The 19,544-nt window shown below is 42.0% G+C and overlaps 1 protein-coding gene across 2 annotated transcripts in view; it reads right to left on the bottom strand.

Annotated features, from left to right (window-relative positions):
• The window catches only part of mlphb (melanophilin b), a 42,901-nt gene that overhangs the window by 9,888 nt on the left and 13,469 nt on the right, over positions 1–19,544 (bottom strand). For both annotated transcript variants that reach the window (XM_053626327.1, XM_053626326.1), the window contains exon 6: positions 8,913–9,167. In XM_053626327.1, the coding sequence (XP_053482302.1) occupies positions 8,913–9,167 (255 nt within the window). The remainder of the gene's footprint in view (positions 1–8,912; positions 9,168–19,544) is intronic.

Here is a 19,544-nt window from a genome sequence, read left to right as displayed (position 1 = left end):
TTTACATCCTAAAGGTTTATGTGGTTTTGGGATTTTTTTTGGAAGACATGTAATACGGATTTCTTTTTAAACAACTCTTTTAATCTTTTTAGTTCCTAAAGGTTTATGTTTAGAAGGTATGTAATACACGCGATTCTTTTAAACAGATTCTTTTTTTAAAAAACGCTTTACCTCCTAAACGTTTTATTCAAAGGCAAACCGGGATCCTTAAAAACATAATCAACATTTTGTTTTCATTTATTTCACAAAACAAATATTCTACTCATATATGTACACATTCAAACATCATTCTTTTTCTAACAGTGTGTTTACACAAATGAAATAAACCCACACAGTAACACAAACACATGCCCATATTAAAACATTATTTCTTTTCAGATGTATTTTACCCCCCAAAAAACCAACACCTTTTGTTGGGAGGGGGACTGTTCCCCCCAACACACACACACACACACCTCTCCACCACTGCCAGACACAAAGGAGCCAGATTACCCTCTGATAGGGTTACCCCACCCCTACAGACCTGTCACTCAGGGAAAGGAGAGGGGCCATAAATTATCAAGCACACTACTTTGATTGACAGTTTGACAGAAAGTGTATGATATAACTACTATGAATTATCAAAAATGTTTCTGAACACTATAACTACTTTGAACAAAAACACTTGGGTGGCTGTGGCACAGGTAGAGCGGGTTATCTACTACTCGTAGGGTTGGGGGTTCGATTCCTGGCCCACATGACTCTACATGCCGAAGTGTCCTTGGGCAAGACACTGAACCCCAAGTTGCTCCCAATGGCAAGTTAGCGCCTTGCATGGCAGCTTTGCTACCACTTGGTGTGTGAGTGTGTGTGAATGGGTGAATGAGACACAGTGTAAAGTGCTTTGGAACTGCTAAGGTTAAAAAAGCGCTATATAAGTGCAGACCATTTACCAACTAGGTTGTAATAACGTGAACTATTTTACATGTAAAACATGTTGCATTCCATTCGTCTTGCATTCTAGGAACATTCGCATATGAATTATGTAAATTGGGACGAAGGGCACATCTCATTAGCCATGACATTGTTAAATCTCTGGCTCTCAGCCACTTACTGAACAGAGCAGATGCAGAGAGAGGTGTGAGTGCAGCCGGAAATCTAGACCCTGTGCTTGCAGGACAGTACTAGTTACATTTGGACAGTTGCTAAGATTTGTCCAAAAAATTTGTCGGTAGGCACTTTTTTTGTTGCAAAAAAGTCACTAAAGGGGTCTGAAAAGTCTCTAAGTTGCAACACTGGTCTGCAATGACAGCTAGATAAAAAGCATTCTAAGCTTTTCCTCTCCCCAGAGGGAGATATAGAGGGAGAGGGAACGCAAGGTTTTTCATTTATGCACATTCTATTTGAAAAGCAATAAAATACACAAAGTACCCAGATGATGCCGCACCCCCTTGGTTGAGAACCAATGCATTTAAGGTGTTTGCAAGTATTGGATATTGTCTTGGAATGGTACTGTGATGATAGATTGTAGCTATTCAGTCAGTTAATTCCTGCATGCCTTTAATAATAATAAGAATGTCCCTAGTTGGTTAATTTGTGAGTTAGGGCTCCATCTATTGGTGGTTAATATTTGATCAAATACTGTACACAACACATTCATAGCGCCTTACAAATGTGGATACCTAGGTGTATTTTAAATGTTAGGATATTGTGGCATGATTATAACTCTATAAATATTAATTGTGCAAGGTTCAGGTCAATAATTATTATTTATAATTATTTTTAATTATAAATAATTATAATTAAACAATAGTTATAAATAAATATAATAATTAATTATAAATAATTATAAATTATTTTTATAGTATATTTACTGTCCATATATAGAGATGTGATGTCAATATTTGGTGTCACTGTATGTAAAACATGCTTTAGTTTTAGTTTTGGCTCATGATAGTTTTTAGCCTGACCTTGATCAAAGACAGGCAAGTGTATAAATAACTGAAGAAAGTCTGCACACATTTAGCTCTCTTCAATCATTTACACCAATTTACTACACTTTAGTTTATAAAGGCTCCAAGGCACCACATGCCATACTTAATGAGACATTGCCTTGAATATTTATTAAGGTTGAACTTTAGTTTATAAATTTAAAACATTACTCTTCATTCCAATTTTCCTTTACTAGAAGAAGTCCAACACTAAACACAAGCATCATTAAATAGAATGTTCCAATCTTCTTACTCCCAGTGAATTCCACCATGAAGCATCATGGTCCAAAAATGAATCATATTAACAGTTATTACCGCATAGCTCAACAACAGGTAACCATCACTAATTATCATTCTTAGGGCAAGTCTCTTATGTATCCCATCCTCCCTGCTGAAAAAAACACAAACAAACAAACAAACAAACAAAAAACAATAGAAACCCTCATATAATTTGTAATAGTTATATTGGGAATTGTACTGGTTTAATGGAAACTGTAATCCTTGTGGGTCTCTATTGGTAATTTGTTGCCTTCTATTGGAGGCATGTTATATCTAGTGGATACCATTAAGGACCGGTAATGGCAATGGTTTTACTGGTTAGCAGATGGTTTGTAATGGTATTTGTAATGAAAACCATTAGAATTTCTGTGATAGTTTTTCAGCAGGTCTACTCTGGACGTGGCTGCTCTTGTAACTCATGGAGAATTATGAAAAATTAATATTATCATTGAATAAACAAATACAGATTGTGGATGTATTATTAGAATTATTACATTAGAATAGGTTAAACAAATGCCAGTCAAGGTAATGTACTGTATGAAGCCGCTTAATAGGGAAACTGCATCTTTAAGAGAAATTCACTGTCTCACTCTCACCTGTGCGCATGCAGTTCCACCTTAATTTACAGCGTGCGAAGATGGTGTAAAAAAATTAAAGATTTTCTGAAAAAAGTAGCTCACCCAACAACTAAGTTTACTAACCACCATGTAGTTCTTGAATAACCTACTGACGATTTTATTCTTTTTGTGTTTTCCGGTCAACATGAGTCGAGTGAATTGGAAAAACATTTATCCTAAACCGGATTATTAATCCAGGTGAAATGGCAATTATGATGTTCATTTTCCTGATATAATGTAAGAATATATAATGTAAATTATATATTGGTATTGCAACTTTTTAAATTAGTCAGGATAGGTTTAAAATGTGTCTACAATCAAATATTATATATATAGGCTATATATGGCTATAGTTTTGCTAACCCCATGTGCCATGCGGCCTGAGCAGTGTGTATTACCCCAAATGTTGTAATGGTGAATATTTCACGGAGATGTATTGGTGTGTTCAAGTCACCTGATACGCCTTCTTTGTTCTTCATTTTCTAGAAGTAGAGTTAAAAAACCTTGCTGAATTTTTGCAGTTAATTAAGAGAAGGTACACCGACATCTGACGTCGTAATTACGACTTCCCAACTCGTAAATACGAACTTTCCAGGAGGACATTTATGTTTCTAGAATTCTTGTTTCAATGATACACCAGGAGACCCCAAGTTAATTTTTTGGTCCTTATGGGGGCGGGGTCCCTTGATGCGTATGGGGGGTCTGGGAATCCCCCCAGCCCCCCCAATTCAAACACTGTATGTATGTGATGTTCTTGACATTTAAATGGAACATGTTAACCCTGTGTCAATGCTTTGGTTCCGTTGAAGCAGTTTTCTGTAAAAGCTTAATGTTGTAACTATAACTGCATGTGTGCAGACTCTTTATTAATCTTTTTTTCCAACATGCAACACTACCTTTTAATGAAAATATTCATTATAGCATACAGTGAAAGCTATCTGTTTTGGTCCTTCTTGGATGTGTGGTTGCATTTTATTTAAAGCTGCAGTGCTGAACTTTTGTCTCTCTATCACCATCTCTGTTTGGAACAAAACTGCAAGCTACTTTATTTCTTTATATATATATTTTTTTACACGTGGGTTGTGCTTCGGCTGCACGGATTAATCTGATGGTTTGAGGTATTCCTATGAGCTGCTATATAGTAGGTAAGTACATGGTCTGGTACGCAGCCCACGGCTTCAAGCAGTCGTCTATTTGCACGTATAGCATGACAAATAATTAACTGCACTTGAAGCTTCCGTGAAATTCAAAATTAAACAGCCAAAACTGTGTACAGTACTATAATGACGACAAACTGTATATCGATACATGAAATTCTGGAGGGAACGTTGAACGGCGTGGCGCGGTGACGTAATGATGTGTCCCGTTAATCGATCTATGTTCTATAACATGTAAAACAGGAACATGAAAGGACTATTCTAAAAGCGACTCATGTAAACACCTTAATCACAATATTGTAAAAATGTAATATTTACAATAATAAAATACAGTTTTGGGTGTTTTTATTTTTAATTTTTATGAACGCTTCAAGTGCGGTTAATTATTTGTCATACTGTACATGCAACTAGATGACTGCTTGAAGCCGTGGATTGCGTCCCTAACCATGTACTTACCTACTATATAGTAGCCGAGATACATGTATTGCGCCTACTATATAGTAGGTAAGTATGCGGTTTCAGACGCAGCCTTGCTCTCTTGTTTGCCGTAAAACGGTTGAGCACTGCCGTGTGTGATCGTGTCCTGTTGCAAAATGCGGTGAAAACTCCCACATGACATTAATAATGTGATTAAGGTGTTTACATGTCTGTAATACACATCGATAATGTGACTACAACAGGAGTACTCCACATGTATTAATTCAATTTGTGTTTACTTCGAGTATGACTATAATCAGATTAAGGTAATAAAAAATTGCTGCTTACATGGTAGTTTCTTAATCAGAGTATTGTCTTAATCGGGTTAATATTGGATTATTGTTGTCCATGTAAACGTACTGATTGTTTCATTCACTCAATACATTTATTTAACAATGATAAGTTTTCAAGAGACAGGTTTTAGTACTATGATTTATTAAAATTGATATGTCCAATCCACCTTCCAAGATGTCACAATCTCCCCTTCAGACAGAGCTGAATACTCCGCCGCAACATGGAAGTAGCAGGAGCACATGGAGAAGTCTGGCCACCATACAAATCAGTCCAGTTTCCACAGAGGACTGCCGCCAAACTCCCTTTGGAGACTTATGGGTTGGAGAACCACCCGTTGTTGTTCCTTTTCCACAGCCAGGTGTACTTCGCTAGCCTGGCGCATCTCAAGCCTGCCAAGAAACAGTGGCTTGGGTTCTTAGTGTCTCGGTTTTACGGGCCGGCCCGTGACTGGGCGGAGCATCTGATCCGTACAGGGTCCAGTGCCCTCAGTGACGTCACTCAGTTTGCTGAACTTTTTCTGCAGGTGTTCACGCAGCCAGGGCAACTAAACAGCCTAGATTTACTGGCGAGGGGAAGCAATGGGATGAACAAGGCTGACCTACCTTTCCACCTTTATTTTGAGTGGGTAGACCGGGTAGAATCTTCAGCTCTGCTTCAGGATCCGGCCAACGTGGTGGAGGTTCCACCGAGACGCATGACTGTGGGCTGCTGGAAAGAGACTCAGTTACAATGTCCCACATGCAAGAAGCTAGGCCTCCAGGAAGCATTTTTCTGCTCCAAGGAGTGCTTCAAGAGCAGCTGGTGTAAACACAAGCAACTACATAACAAAGCCCTTGTGGAACTACAGGACGAGCTCCAGCCAGAGGTCAATGTGGCGACCTCAGAGCTCCATCTTGAGACCCACGAGGAGGTCTCAAATGCTGAGCTCCAGCCAGAGGTCAACATGGCGACCTCAGAGCTCCAGCTTGAGACCCACGAGGAGGTCTCACATACTGAGCTCCAGCCAGAGGTCAACATGGCGACCTCAGAGCTCCAGCTTGAGACCCACGAGGTGGTCTCACATGCTGAGCTCCAGCCAGAGGTCAACGTGGTGACCTCAGAGCTCCAACTTGAGACCCACGAGGAGGTCTCACATGCTGAACTCCAGCCAGAGGTCAACGTGGCAACCTCAATCCCAGCGTTTCAGTCTGAGACCCATGAGGAAGTCTCAGCTCCAGAGCTCCAGCCAGAGATCAACGTGGCGACCTCAGCCCCAGAGTTTCAGCCGGAGACCCATGAGGGGGTCTCAGCTCCAGAAATCCAGCATAAGGTCAAGTTCCTGCTAGAGGTCAACGAGGTGACCTCCCAAGTCATGTTCATGTCCCAGGTCGAAGAGACGGCCAACCCAAGCTCTGCTCATGCCAAGTTCCTGTCCCAGGTCGAAGAGACGGCCTCCCAAGACACGTTACTGTCCCAGGTTGAAGAAACGGCCAACCCAAGCTCTGCTCATGCCAAGTTCCTGTCCTAGGGCGAAGAGACGGCCTCCCAAAACACGTTACTGTCCCAGGTCGAAGAGACGGCCAACCCAAGTTCTGCTCATGCCAAGTTCATGAACCAGGTCAAAGACACGGCCAACCCAAGCTCTGCCCACGCCATGTTCTGTCCCAGGTCGGTGCCGTAGTCATTAACAACCAGGTGCTGCTCATGCCTGGAGCTGAGGTCACGAACAACCAAGCTCTGATCACACTGGAGTCCGCTGATACAGACAACCAGGCTCTGCTCAGGCTTGACACCAACGTCACGACCAACCAAGTGAAACTTACGTTCAAGTCTGCTGACACGGACAACCAAGTTCCCCTCACGACAGAGTCTGCTGACACGGACGACCAAGTTCCCCTTACGACCGACTCTGTTGACATGGATGACCAAGTTCCATTCACAACCGAGTCTGTTGACACAGACAACCAAGTTCCGCTCACGACCGAGTCTGTTGACACGGACAACCAAGCTCTGCTCACGCCTAAGTCTGCGGACACAACCAACCACGTTCTGCTCATGCCTGAGTCTGTTAACACAGCCAACGAAGTTCAGCCTGCAGAATCGATGGAGGACAACGCTCCGCCTTCCTGCTCCGCTGAGGATGGCGCCCTGCTTTTCTGTTCTGCTGAGGATGCTGCTCTGCTTTTCTGTTCTGCTGAGGACGTCACTCTGCTTACCTGTTCCACTAAGGACATGGCTTTGCCTCCTTGTTCCGCTGAGGATGCTGCTCAGACTCCTGGTTCAGCTGGGGACATTTTGCCCAGGAGGCCAGGACCTCCAATGGAGAGGAGTGTTTTCTGGTGCTCCGGAGCGCCCTCGGAGGGGGGGGGGGGGGGGGGGGGTTATCTCACGAGCTCCCTTTTAGACAGAGTTGCAGCCTTCAGCACACTTTGAGTGCCGGGAGTTGAGCGCGTGCACGAGTGCTCAGCGAGCGGACGCTCGTCAAATGTTGATAACTGTGACATTGTTTACTATGCACACGTGCGTTTGTTTTGTTTCTGATCTGTCACCTCCCTGTTTTGTCATTGGTTGTTGTTCGAGGGTGTGCCGTCATTGTTTTCAGCTGTCAGCACTTAACGCTGATTATGTTCGGGATAAATACCCCTCGCCTCACAGTACACCTTGCCGAGTATTATAGTCAATATAGTTCCATAGTAGTTAGTTTATGTCACGTACCTTGATAGATTTAGTTAGTTTAAAGTTAGATTAGTTTACTTAGACCACGCTGGTGTTTTCCGCTCCCAGTTCCCAGTCATAGTTTCATGTTTCATGTTTCGTGTTTTGACCCTGTTTTCTGTGACCGCGACTTCGATTCCTGCCTAACCCTGTACAAGCCTGTTTGCTGATCGCCCGACCCACTGCCTGTTTTTGACTACACCTCTGTTTCACGCTTTGTATTTATCTGCCTGCCTCTTCAATAAAGCTCTTAACTGCAATTGCTTCCGCCTCCGTTCCCGTTTCGTGACACAGGAGAAGGTCTGGTGAATTTATTCTCAAGAAGGTAATTTCAGTCTAGTTTTGATAGAGTGGTAATGAATGATATGACTAATTTTTTTTTAAAAAAAAAGAAGCATTTTTACATACAGTACATGTATGAAGTAGTTTTCAATGCTACAATAATTTTTTTAAAATAGCCATCAGTCATTTTTACACATTTGTATATAGCGAATTATGCTATCAACAATACACAAACAACACAAGGCTTGTTTTAGTGTACTGTTCTGCCCTTTTTCTCTTCTTGTTCAAAGGGTGGCGAACTGAACAAACAGCGTGCATATATTAGCTGAGCTGGCATCAGTGAGTCAGCAGATCCTCATTAATTCGCCTAGTTTGTTCATTTCTTTCACAAACAACAATGACCAGTTTGTTAATTTTGTTCACGAACTGCAAGTACCAGTTCGCTCATAATCAGTATGTTTGTCACTCTCATTCTGACTCAAAGTACGGCGATTATTTGTTCGGTAGGTCCAACCAATGGCATTCTCCTTCACAGCCCACACTCTAATGCAGTCTTTAAAAAGCAGGAAACATCTGCCAGTCATGTGTTTCACATGGACGTGGATGAGAACGGTTCATTCACTTAAAAGATTCTTTCAAAAACATTGATTCATTCATCCAGGGGGAAATACGTGTTTCACAGACATACTTTGCGATTTTAATCCTGTCCTAATCTGACAAGTCTGCATTTTTTTTATTATTATTATTATTTAATCTCACCTGGATACTGTAGACTGGTACCTAAGAACTGCTACTGTAATCATAAAGACCCATGTCTTATGCTCATCCTAGGACACTTATTCACAATATGCTCACAGTGTACACCCTTCCATCACACAAGTACACCTTGACTTTACTCTTCTACACCTGAACACTCTAATGATTTATAATCCCACTATCTGGGGGATTATTGTTTCCCTTTTGAATATGTCTTCATGGTTTCTTACTCATGTCACCTCAGGTAGATTTTCCTTGCCACTGTTGTTTCTAGTCTGCTCATTAGGAAATCTGAATTTACATCCACCTTTGAAGCTGCTTTGTGTCAATGTCGATTGGTAAAAACACAATAAAAATTTTAATTGAATGGAGTCATGTGGTCTTACCCTCTGCAGAGAGGACAGCTCATTCCTAAAAAAGCTGCCAAAGAAATCATCTGATGTCATACTTTTACTTCTAAGGGCCGAGACAAAATAAGGCTCTTTTCTCCCTGGAGGTTTAATGTCATCTCTTAGTTGATTGGCCTCATCCTCATCAGATGTACAGTTCTCTTCAGAACATTTTTCTTTATCACTGATGTTTTCGGTCAGCTTCTTCAACTTCTGTTTGAGCTCCAGTTCCTCTGGGTCTAAAGTTTCAGCCTGAGACAGCAGGAAATAGAAAGTTCCCTGAGGGTGAGAAACTTGTCCCTTAAATTGCAAATGACATTACAAAACCACACTTACAGAATATCAATGTTTAGAGGAACATCAGTTAAATGTCAGTGCTATCATGAGCATGATTAACTAAGCTCCGTGAACCATTATTTGTTGTACATTTTTTAATATGTGGGTATCACAAAATTACTTTTCCTTGGCATTTCCTCCATACCATATTATTTTACAGGAACATATTATCTTACAAAGCTTATTTGCTGTTTTAATAAAGTATAGTTTTGCACTTTTACTTTATATTCTTTTTGAGGCTTAGCATTTAAATATATTGTAAAATAGAACATCCAAAAATTTAATAAGGAAACATTTAGTATTATCAGGTAGTATTTAAGCATTGGCTGTCTTCTTTTCATGAAGTATTAAGCATGAAGTCATAAAACAAACAGTGGTTCTATTTATCTTACTTTAAAGGGTTAAATATTTTGTTTATTGGGTGTATTAGAATAGGTTAACATGCTTTAATGTTAAAAATAAAACATTCTTTGTCACATACTGTACATTATTGCAGTACCTCTATTCCCAGGCTGCCTGAAACACTCCGATTTCTCCAAAGCCCCTCCTTCCGAAAAGTCCAGAGTGCTCTGATTGGCCAGCTGACTTGATGTGTTGTGATTGGACAAAAACCTCAAGCGTGTGTTGGAAATGTAACACCCCTTGGGTTAGCTTCAGCCTTCAAGGCTTCTAAAGCAATTCTAAGCTCCTAAGCAACGTCATTAGCGTATCAGTTTGAGCCCGAGTCAGATTTAGAAAATACAGATGATCAAGCAGAACCAACTTTGCAAACACGACTTGAGCAGAACCTTTTACAGTGGTAAGTTTTTATTTTGTAATTGTCTTACCTTTCAGATACGAAGCCCCACCGGTGGGCCAGTGCATTCTTAAGTGCAAAACTATGCTATGTACACAGCTTCTGTGTGTACATAGGTATTCACGCGATATACCTTTGGAAAGCTAAGATACTTGTGATTCGATTGATATAAACTGTTTCAAGATACAATCACAAGAGCAGCTACAATCAACGTCTCCGTCAGACCACCAACATACAAACAAACATTTAAAAAAACCTGAGGCAACTTAGCAAACTTTAGCTAGCACATTAGCAACTGAGCCCTGAGGTCTACAACTGAACCCTGAACCACAACATAAAACTCTGCATTTAAACAGTCAATAGCAGATACAGATTCTGATTCAGAAGCGCAAGATTGTCCGAGAAAAGTGGGAATCACTCCACTTTTTAGGAGTAGCCTTCACGACATGTTACCTGAATTTACTGAACCCTCACCTTCTTTCTTCGCGGCTGCCTTTGGATGGGTTTATGCTAATAGTGCATGCTGTGACATAGATGTTTGAGCACGTAATATCTGGACTTCGAACGACATGTTTTGGGCACGTCTGGAGCAGTGTTCTCTGTTAGATAAAATAAATCCCTTTGGGGTAGACTATGAGCTTCGTGACTTTGCAAATCTTATACATGCACAAGCATCTGCTTGTATCTACATTACACACCCAAGCAAAAGGAAAATGACTCCTTTAAATTTAAAAGGCTTCTCCATGAATTAATTAAGCCCTTTAAAAAACAGCACTGTTTAAACTGTTTATTATTTATCTCATATGGATTTCACACTAGAGGGCAGTGGTAGTGTCAGTTGATGGAACTGCCATTGTATTTTGTGATAAGGATGCCTATTTCAATCAGCAATGTAGTAGTAACTTTCAGAGGATTAACAATGTATAATTTTGCTTTAATATCCCTGCACAATTGGTTTTGTTGTCAAGTTGATATTACTGTCATCAGCATTCAATAATGGCTTTTCAACAAATATCTGTGCTTAGTAAAATAGATTTCACACTTGTCTGTTTGAATGTTAAACAAAGGTATGGGCTAGCTGAGTAGGTATTGAGGACTTATTGCTTTGTGCATGGAATTTCTCTTTATTCGTAACATATTTGATTTACTTCAAAGCATAAATATATTAGCATAGACTGTGCCAGTATTTTCAATTTGTCATACTTTGCGCTTTCTCGCATAAAGACTGGACTGTTCTATGTCAAGAGAATTAAGTAACTTAATTACTATATTCACTATTCAGAAGCATAACATTAAGAAAAATTGCCAAGCAGTAACATAGAAGAACATAGTAAAACTGTAGAATTATAATACTGCACAGTTGTTTCCCCATATACAGTTCCCTCCAAAAGTATTGGAACAGCAAGGTTATACACTGAAGATGTGTGGGTTTGAGATGAAAATATAAATATGAGATGATAGATCAGAATTTCAGCTTTTGTTTCCTGACATTTACATCGAGATGTATAAACAACTTGTAGCATGGCACCTTTGGTGGCAGAGCACCCAATTTTAGGTGAGCAAAAGTAGTGGAACTGATAGTCTTAATGTAAATAACATTTAATGTTTGGTTGCATATTTTTGCATGGTTGGTTACATAACTGTATCAATCCTGTGACCCACTGACTTCACCAAACCATTGCATTCTTCTTTTGTGATGCTTTTCCAAGCATGTACCACAGCTTCTTTAAAATTTATCCCTTCAGTCTGTCATGGTATCCAGGAACACTTCCACCTTGGACCACCAGAGGGCACTCTGACTGTTTTTGCAGGACGACTTCTGTTGTCTATCTGATTTTCTGTAATAATGTTCACGTGTTTGTCATGTTTTCTTGATTAGTTGCTCTGCTTAAGTTCTCTGTTTTTTTTTTTTTTACCCTTTAGTTGCTGGAGCACTGCATTCAAGTCAGGTCATGTCTTTGTCTTGTTTTTTTTGTTTGCATTTAATATAGTTAGTACTATGTATAGTCTGTTTTGATAGTTTGAGTATTTCTAGGTTTGTTTGTTTGTACCCTGGTGTTATGGTGTTTCCTGTCTCTGTGTGTGTTTCCTTGGGTTATGGTTCCCCCAATAAAGAAGTTCTGCATGTGCATCCATCTCCATGTATTCTTGTCATGATAGTCTTCTCTTCAGGAGGTGAAATGCATGCTCAATTGGCTTAAGGTCTGGTCATTGCTTTGGCCTGTCTGTAACCTTCCACTTTTTTTCTCCCCTGATTGAACCCCTTTGTTGTGTTGACCATGTGTTTTGGGTCATTGACATGTTGCATGCTGAATAATCCAGCCATCTGAAGATCAATTCATTCAATTAGATTGTAGACTTTTGAATATATTTGGACTCTGTAGACTTCTTAATTAATTTTTCTGCTTCTACCCCTGGGAAATATTTTGGAATCACTACACTTAATGCTCACCCATATTTTTTGCTTCATAGAAAATAAACAAATCAGAGATATGACACAAAACAACTTTTGTTTAATAGCTGAACATTCTGGCTTCATGAAACATACCTCAAGCAAGTTAAATCACTTTAATTAATGGCATATTTTTTTCCTAGATCAAGTAGAGGGAAAAAATTATGGCATCAACAAAATCACAATTAGTACTTTGTTGCACCACCTTTGGCTTTTTTTTCTTTGAGGCATGGACTACACTAATGAAAAACAATGTTCTCTATCAAGCTTGTTCCAACCTTCTGTGGAGGAACAATTGTCATGGACCAATTTTTTTACATTTCCACCATAAATTTTCAATCTGATTGAGATCCAGACTGTTTGCTGGTCATGTCAATGAGTTGATTTGCCTTTCCTGAAGAAAAGCTTTAACACTCTTTACTCTGTGGCAAGATGCATTATAATCCTGAAAAATGACTATCATTACCAAACCTATTTTCTATCGATGGAATGAGAAAAGTGTCTAAAATTTGTGTACACCTGTGCATTGACTGCTGCGGTCTCCCCTGGTCCTTTACCTAACATACAACCTCGTATCATAAATAAGTGGGGAAACTTTTCAGGCAGTCATCTTTTGTTTCATTAGAACGGCACCAGACAAAACTTCCAGCAACATCTCCTTGACCAATTCAGATTCGTGATTCAGCAGTGAATGTCACTTTCATCCAATCATCTACACTCCATGACTGCTTCCCTAGAGCACTGTAACCTTGTTTTCTTCTGTTTAGGTGTTAGTGCTGGTTTTCATTTGGCTTTTCTATACGTAAATCCCATTTCATTCAGCCGATTTCTTACAGTTCTGTCACAAACATTGTCTCCTGTTTCCGCCCAGTTGTTTTTTGTTTTGTTCTGCATGTTCTATTTACAAGGCATATTACTTTTGTTTTATATCCTGACGTTTTGACATCTTCCTTATTATACCCATATATTTTCCGTTTACAACCTTCCCATTTTGTTTATACTTGCACCAAATTTTAGTTACAGTTGATGGGGAACAACCAACATCTTTTGCCACACTCTGTGTCAGATTTCCTTCTTGAAGGAGTTTTAATAATCCTTTCCATTGTTTCAATTGACAACTCTCTTGTTGGTGCCATGATTCCTTTCAATTAGCCAAGTTCAACAGCTCGTTAAGTTCTGTAAGCACTCTCTTTTAACTGCAGACTAATTTGCATTTTTAGACTTGTACTGGTATTCATTTTAGAAATGCAGATTACAAGGTTATTCCATAATTTTTACCTATACTTGATTTTGTGAAAGATATACCATTAATTAAAATAATTTAATTAAATCTGCTTGAGGCATGTTTCATAAAGACAAAACGTTCAGCTATTAAACAAAAATTGTTTTGTTATATCTGTAATTTGTTTATTTGCTACGAAGTAAAAAAGCTGGGTGAACATCCTCTAAGTGTGGTGATTCCATAATTTTTGCCAGGGGTTGTACAATCATGAGTTGCATTATCAATAAAGATTAGTGAGCCATTCCAGTAGCAGCCATGCAAGCCCTATCCATAACACTACCTCTGCCATACATGACTGATGAGCTTGTATGTTTTGGATCATGAGCAGATCCTTTCTTTCTCCACATTTTGGCCCTTCCATCACTTTAGTAGAGGTTAATCTTGTGGCTGATCTCTGGATTTGTACTGCTGATGAGTGGTTTGCATCTTGTGGTATGGCCTCTATATTTCTGCTCTCGAAGTCTTCTTTGAATGATGGATTGTCATATCACTCCTGCCCTGTGAAGGCTGTTTAAGTCACTGGCTGTTATTTTTGGGTTTTTCTTCAAAGCTCTCACAATGGGTCTGTCATCAACTGTTTTCCTTGGCCGACCTGTTTTTTTTTTTATAGGCCTGCCGTGATCAGGTGACGTGGCAATTAAGTGCGTCGTGTAATATATAAATAACACCTGTGAACTGTGCTGTCAGCCTTATTATCTTCAGTGAGAATGCATGTCGGTCGTTTGTGTAACGAAAACAAAAAAGACACTTCATTTCCTCTATCTTTTCTCAAAATCTCTGGACTTTTCTATCCCTTTAAAAAAAGAGAAGGAAAAAAAAAGAATGAGCGAGAGAGAAAAGTCTGAGTGACAGAATTCAGGAACTGTGTTACGCCTTGCTCCTGTTTCATCACAGGGAGCAGTGCATACTTTCTGTGTGAAGTGTCTAGGGTTGGAGCATGCCATGGCAGCCCTCGAGAGGTCTGACTGTGTGCATTGTAATGCCTTACATTAGGCAGCTCTGCTCGCGACTCGCTCTCTTCTCGGAAGCTGAAGCGAGTTGGATTTCAGAGCCTCGCGGATCTGGGCGGCCGCTGCCAAGGCAGCTAGCCGTCTCAGGGCCGGGGGATCTCATATGGATCTGGAAGAGAAGCTGGAGACGAGCGCTGCTCTATCTCTTGCTCTGTCACCCAGGTTCAGCTTTCCACTGGATCTTGGAGCTCACGTTACGACGACTCCTTCCGCTATGGAAAGCCAAAAAATTAAAAATAATAACAATTCCTCTCGGACTCCGAGGAACCAGAAGGGTGTGCTAAAAACTGAGAGCAGCATATAAAGAGCTGTTTGAAGTGATTACTAAGTCTGGATGAGCTTTTTTTTTTTTAAAAAAAGTAAATCCCTCACACTGCAGAAAACTCCCCCCTTTTTTTCCAGAAGTGCATGACAAAATATCAGGCTTCTGGGTCAAAACTATGCATCAGCTGTATTTATAACCCCACGATGACGGATTATTCGGGCATTGTGGGGAATGAATGGCATGGCTATTTAGCCTATGCTGAAGGTGGAGGAGGCGCTTGCGAGCTACCTTTCTCCGTCAACGGAAGGAAATTTAGGTGGGCCGGCTTTGCCATTCAAGCCATGTAAGGCCACCGTGGCATTGGTGGGCAAGGCCTATGCAGTAGTGGGTCTTGCTTGTGGGTCACTGCAGACAATGACCGTGTTGCAGGCATACCAAGCAGACCTGCTGAGTGAGCTCGACATATAGCGGCATTCAGCCAGTTCCTTCCCTGTTGTGTCGAGTTCACCCGGGCATCCACGAGTGGAGTCCGGGCCAGCGCTAGTGCGAGGGAGGCACAGAAGGCGAGTATGGCATCCCGCCATCCCTCGCAGACAGCCAGGGCAACCGGGAGGCCACAGTCGTGGCCTGCTACTAGCCCTGTTCTGAGAATGGTCATAAGGCCTAGCAGACAAAGAGGAGCAGTCCTGAGGGGCTGTGGAGGGATGTATCAGGGGACATGATGATGTTAGGGTAGTTAGCCCCCAGTGCTACTGTAGGGCCTCCCCTAGCCAAGGCTGTCCAAAGTTTTCAATGTTCTCTGGTCAGCGAGCTGTCACAGGGCAACGAAAATCTGATGCTTTCCCTCCAATAGAATGTGGAAAAGTTAATGTCACTAAAAGACTGTCTGGCAGCGTGGAAACTACTGCCAAATGTGTCTCCATGGGTTCTGCCTACCGTAGAAAAGGATTACCGGGTCCAGTTCAGCGCTCGACTCCCCCGGTTCAGAGCTGTGCTCACCACAGTAGTCAGCACAGACCAGAGCCCAACGTTAGCGCAGAAAGTAAGATCCCTCTTGGACAAAGGGGCCATAGAACATGTACCCTGTTCCCTGAGGGAGGGAGGTTTTTACAGCAGTAATTTCCTGGCAGGAAAAAAATAGAGGAGTATGTGGCCAATTTTAGATATGCGTCATCTAAACTGTACTCTTTGGACATACAGGTTCATGATACTGACGCCCAAACTTATTGTTCCACAGATTCAGTTTGAAGATTGGTTTGTGGTGATAGCTCTAAAAGGTGCATATTTCCACATAAAAATATCGCCCTGTCACAGGAAGTTCCTGGGGTTTGCGTTGGAGGCAACGCATACCAAAATCGGGTTCTGCCTTTCGGGCTAGCTTTATCCCCTCGCACCTTCACAAAGTGCATGGATGTCAGTCTGGCTCCATTGTGACTCCAGGGCATCCGTGTACTAAACTACCTGGATGACTGGTTAATTCTAGTACAATCCAGGGAACTGGTGGTTCAACATCGAGATGTTGTTCTCGCCCACATGAAGAGCTTGGGGCTCAGGTTGAACCTCAGAAAAGTATGCGTTCTCCAATGCAGTGACAACTTTTCTAGGGGTTATAAGGATTCTACTACAATGAGTGCGTTTCTACCCCCAACATGTGTAGCGTCAATCCTATCAACATGAAGCTGGATCTTGGCATCCCCTCCAATCTCTATGAGAGACTGTTGGAGCTTATGGCAGCAGCAGCCAACGTCATACCGTTGGGCCTATTGCACAGGAGACAGTTTCAGTGGTGGCTGAGAAGTTGGGGGTTTCGTCCGAGGACAAAACCTCAGAGTAATCAGTGTCATGTGGTGATGCCTACGTGCTCTGAGAATTTGGAAGTGTCCCCAGTTTCTAGCCTTGTATCACACTCTAGGGGTGTCTCCTTAGCGCAAGACGGAATTGACAGACTCCCTCACAGGCTGGGGCGCAGTTTTAGTCAACTGTCCAGCTCAAGATCTCTGGAGCAGCCCTCATTTGGAGTGGCATATAAATTGCCTAGAAATGCGGGCCATTTTTCTAGCACTGGAATCCTTTCTTCGTCAACTGAGAGGTCACCATGTGTTTACAGACAACACAGCGGTGGTCTCATTGAGCTGGTGCTTCTCAGAATCACAGTTCCCATAGTTCCGGCCAAGGGTGATAAATTTATATTCTCGACTCTCATTTGTATTCCGGTTTCCCAGAATCTACATTGCTCTCATTGACTAAACTTTCCCTCTGCCCAGAAAAGAATTAGTTTTTTAGAACATAATCCTCCCTGGTGGTTGATATCAGCCACAGAGGGAAAGGTTTGTCAGTGAGTACAATGTACATTCTGGGCAACCGGAATGTGGGGGCAGACGTCCTGTTGAGGCAGGAGCTGAGGCCCAGGGATTGGTGGCTCCCATCCACAAATGGTGGAGTCCATATAGCCAAGCAGGAGTGGATGTGTTCACCTCTGAGGAGACAACACACTGCCCACTGTGGTTCGCCCTCACTCCTCCCACACCATTAGGATTGGATGCCATGGTGCACATGTGGCCGAGGTCACATCTATATGCTTTTCCCCTGATTGCTCGGCTCCTACAAGATCTAGTGAGAGTTTGACAAGATGGTCTACGTCTGCAGCTTGTAGCACCTTATTGGCCAGCTCGAATATGGTTCTGAGAGACAATATCCCTGCTAGACAGCTCTCCTTCAGAGATTCCCATCTGCAGGGATCTACTGTCTCAAGCCGGAGGGCTGATTTATCACCCTTGGCCGGAACTATGGAAACTGTCTGGCCCCTGAGAGGCACCAGCTCATAGGTTCTGGTCTCACAATTGAAGTTGTAGAGACCATGCAAGAATGCTAGAACGGCATTCACGATGAAATTGTATGTGCTCAAGTGGGTACTTTTTGTCTCGTGGTGTGAGGAACGTCAGCTAGACCCAGCAAACTGTGCAATAGCTACAGTCCTGGAGTTCTTACAAGGATGTTTCTCAGCAGGGTTGGCTCCTCCTAGAATCAGGGTCTACGTGGCCATCATTTTGGCCAGCCACGCCCCATTCATCGAGCCTCTGTGGGGCAACATCCTCTAACTTTGAGGGATATGTGTGGTGTCAGGTGGCTGAGGCACAACTGCAGACCACGCATACCTTCTTGGAACCTTTCTGTGGTCTGGGAAGGTCTGTCAGGTGCCGTATTTGAGCCCTTAGTGTCAGCCTCTGAGAAGCTTCTGGCTCTAAAGGTAGCTCTTCTGCTGGCCCTGACATCTCTCAAGCGAGTAGGAGATCTACAAGCTCTCTGTTGCCCCTTCCTGCATTGACTTTACCCCTGGATTAGCCAAGGCCTCCCTGTATACTAGGCCAGATTATATTCCTAAAGTGCCTACATCTGCTGCCCAGCCTGTGCTGTTGCAGGCTTTCTGCCCTCCTCTGTTCCTCACACCAGAACAAGAGAAATTGCACCGACTGTGTCCAGTAAGGGCTCTCTCTACTTATGTCCTATACTTACGGCTCGTAAGTACGGCTTACGGTAAGTATATACTTACTCTATACTTACGGCTCTCTATACTTCCGGCCAGTGGCGTAAGTCAGAGCAGCTGCTGGTCGGCTTTGGTGGCGACAGCAGAGGTGATGCTGTGTTGAAACAGCACATCTCTAATTGGATAATGGAAGCTATCTCTATTGCTTATGCGGCACGTGGTCTCGCTATGCAGGAGCTATAAGGGCTCATTCCACTAGGGGGGTCACCTCCTCAAAGGCTTTGTCCAAAGGGGTATCCTTACAGGATGTGTGTGCTGTGGTGGGGTGGTCTATGCTGCACACATTCATTCGATTTTACAGCCTGGATATACATTCCGGCTCAGGCTCGAGTGTCTTGCAGTGACCCTCGGGCTTGGGTCTTTTTGAACCGGCCGTACCCTCAGTATGACGTTGTGGGTATTCTCGTTCCTGCAGCATTCAGCTAATGCAATGTGAAGTTCCCTTTGAAAGGGAATGTCTGTTCCCTAGCTTTGTGAAACTGGGGCATGCCTGTGAATTGAGTCTTCACTTCAGATGATGGAGGCTAATGGTGCGGTTCACAGGTGTCTCTTATATATCACGCGATGTGCTTAATTCACGTCACCTGATCACGGCAGGCCTATAAATTAGGCATGATTTTACACAAGCTTCAGATACCAGTCATGCGCAAGGACGCTCCCCACAGCGTTCAGCTAACACAATGTCTTATTCCCTTCTCAGGGAACAGGGTTACATGCGTAACCCATACACTTTTCTTCCAGTTCTCTGGTTTTCATGTTGGTTTATTCTTTTTAACAACAAATACAGGGGAAACCCAGAACTCAAACCAAGAGTAGACATTAAGAATTATTAATTGTTTAAACAATCAATTTAACATGGCACACCTGGGCAGCAAGAACAAGAAACACATGTCAGTCACATATTTCAATATTTTTGGTCACTTGAAAAATGGGTGGGTTCAAAC

The sequence above is a fragment of the Ictalurus furcatus genome, chromosome 6 (genome assembly GCF_023375685.1).
Source record: "Ictalurus furcatus strain D&B chromosome 6, Billie_1.0, whole genome shotgun sequence".
NCBI classification, from domain to species: Eukaryota; Metazoa; Chordata; class Actinopteri; order Siluriformes; family Ictaluridae; genus Ictalurus; species Ictalurus furcatus.
This window is presented reverse-complemented; position numbering and strand designations above follow the sequence as displayed.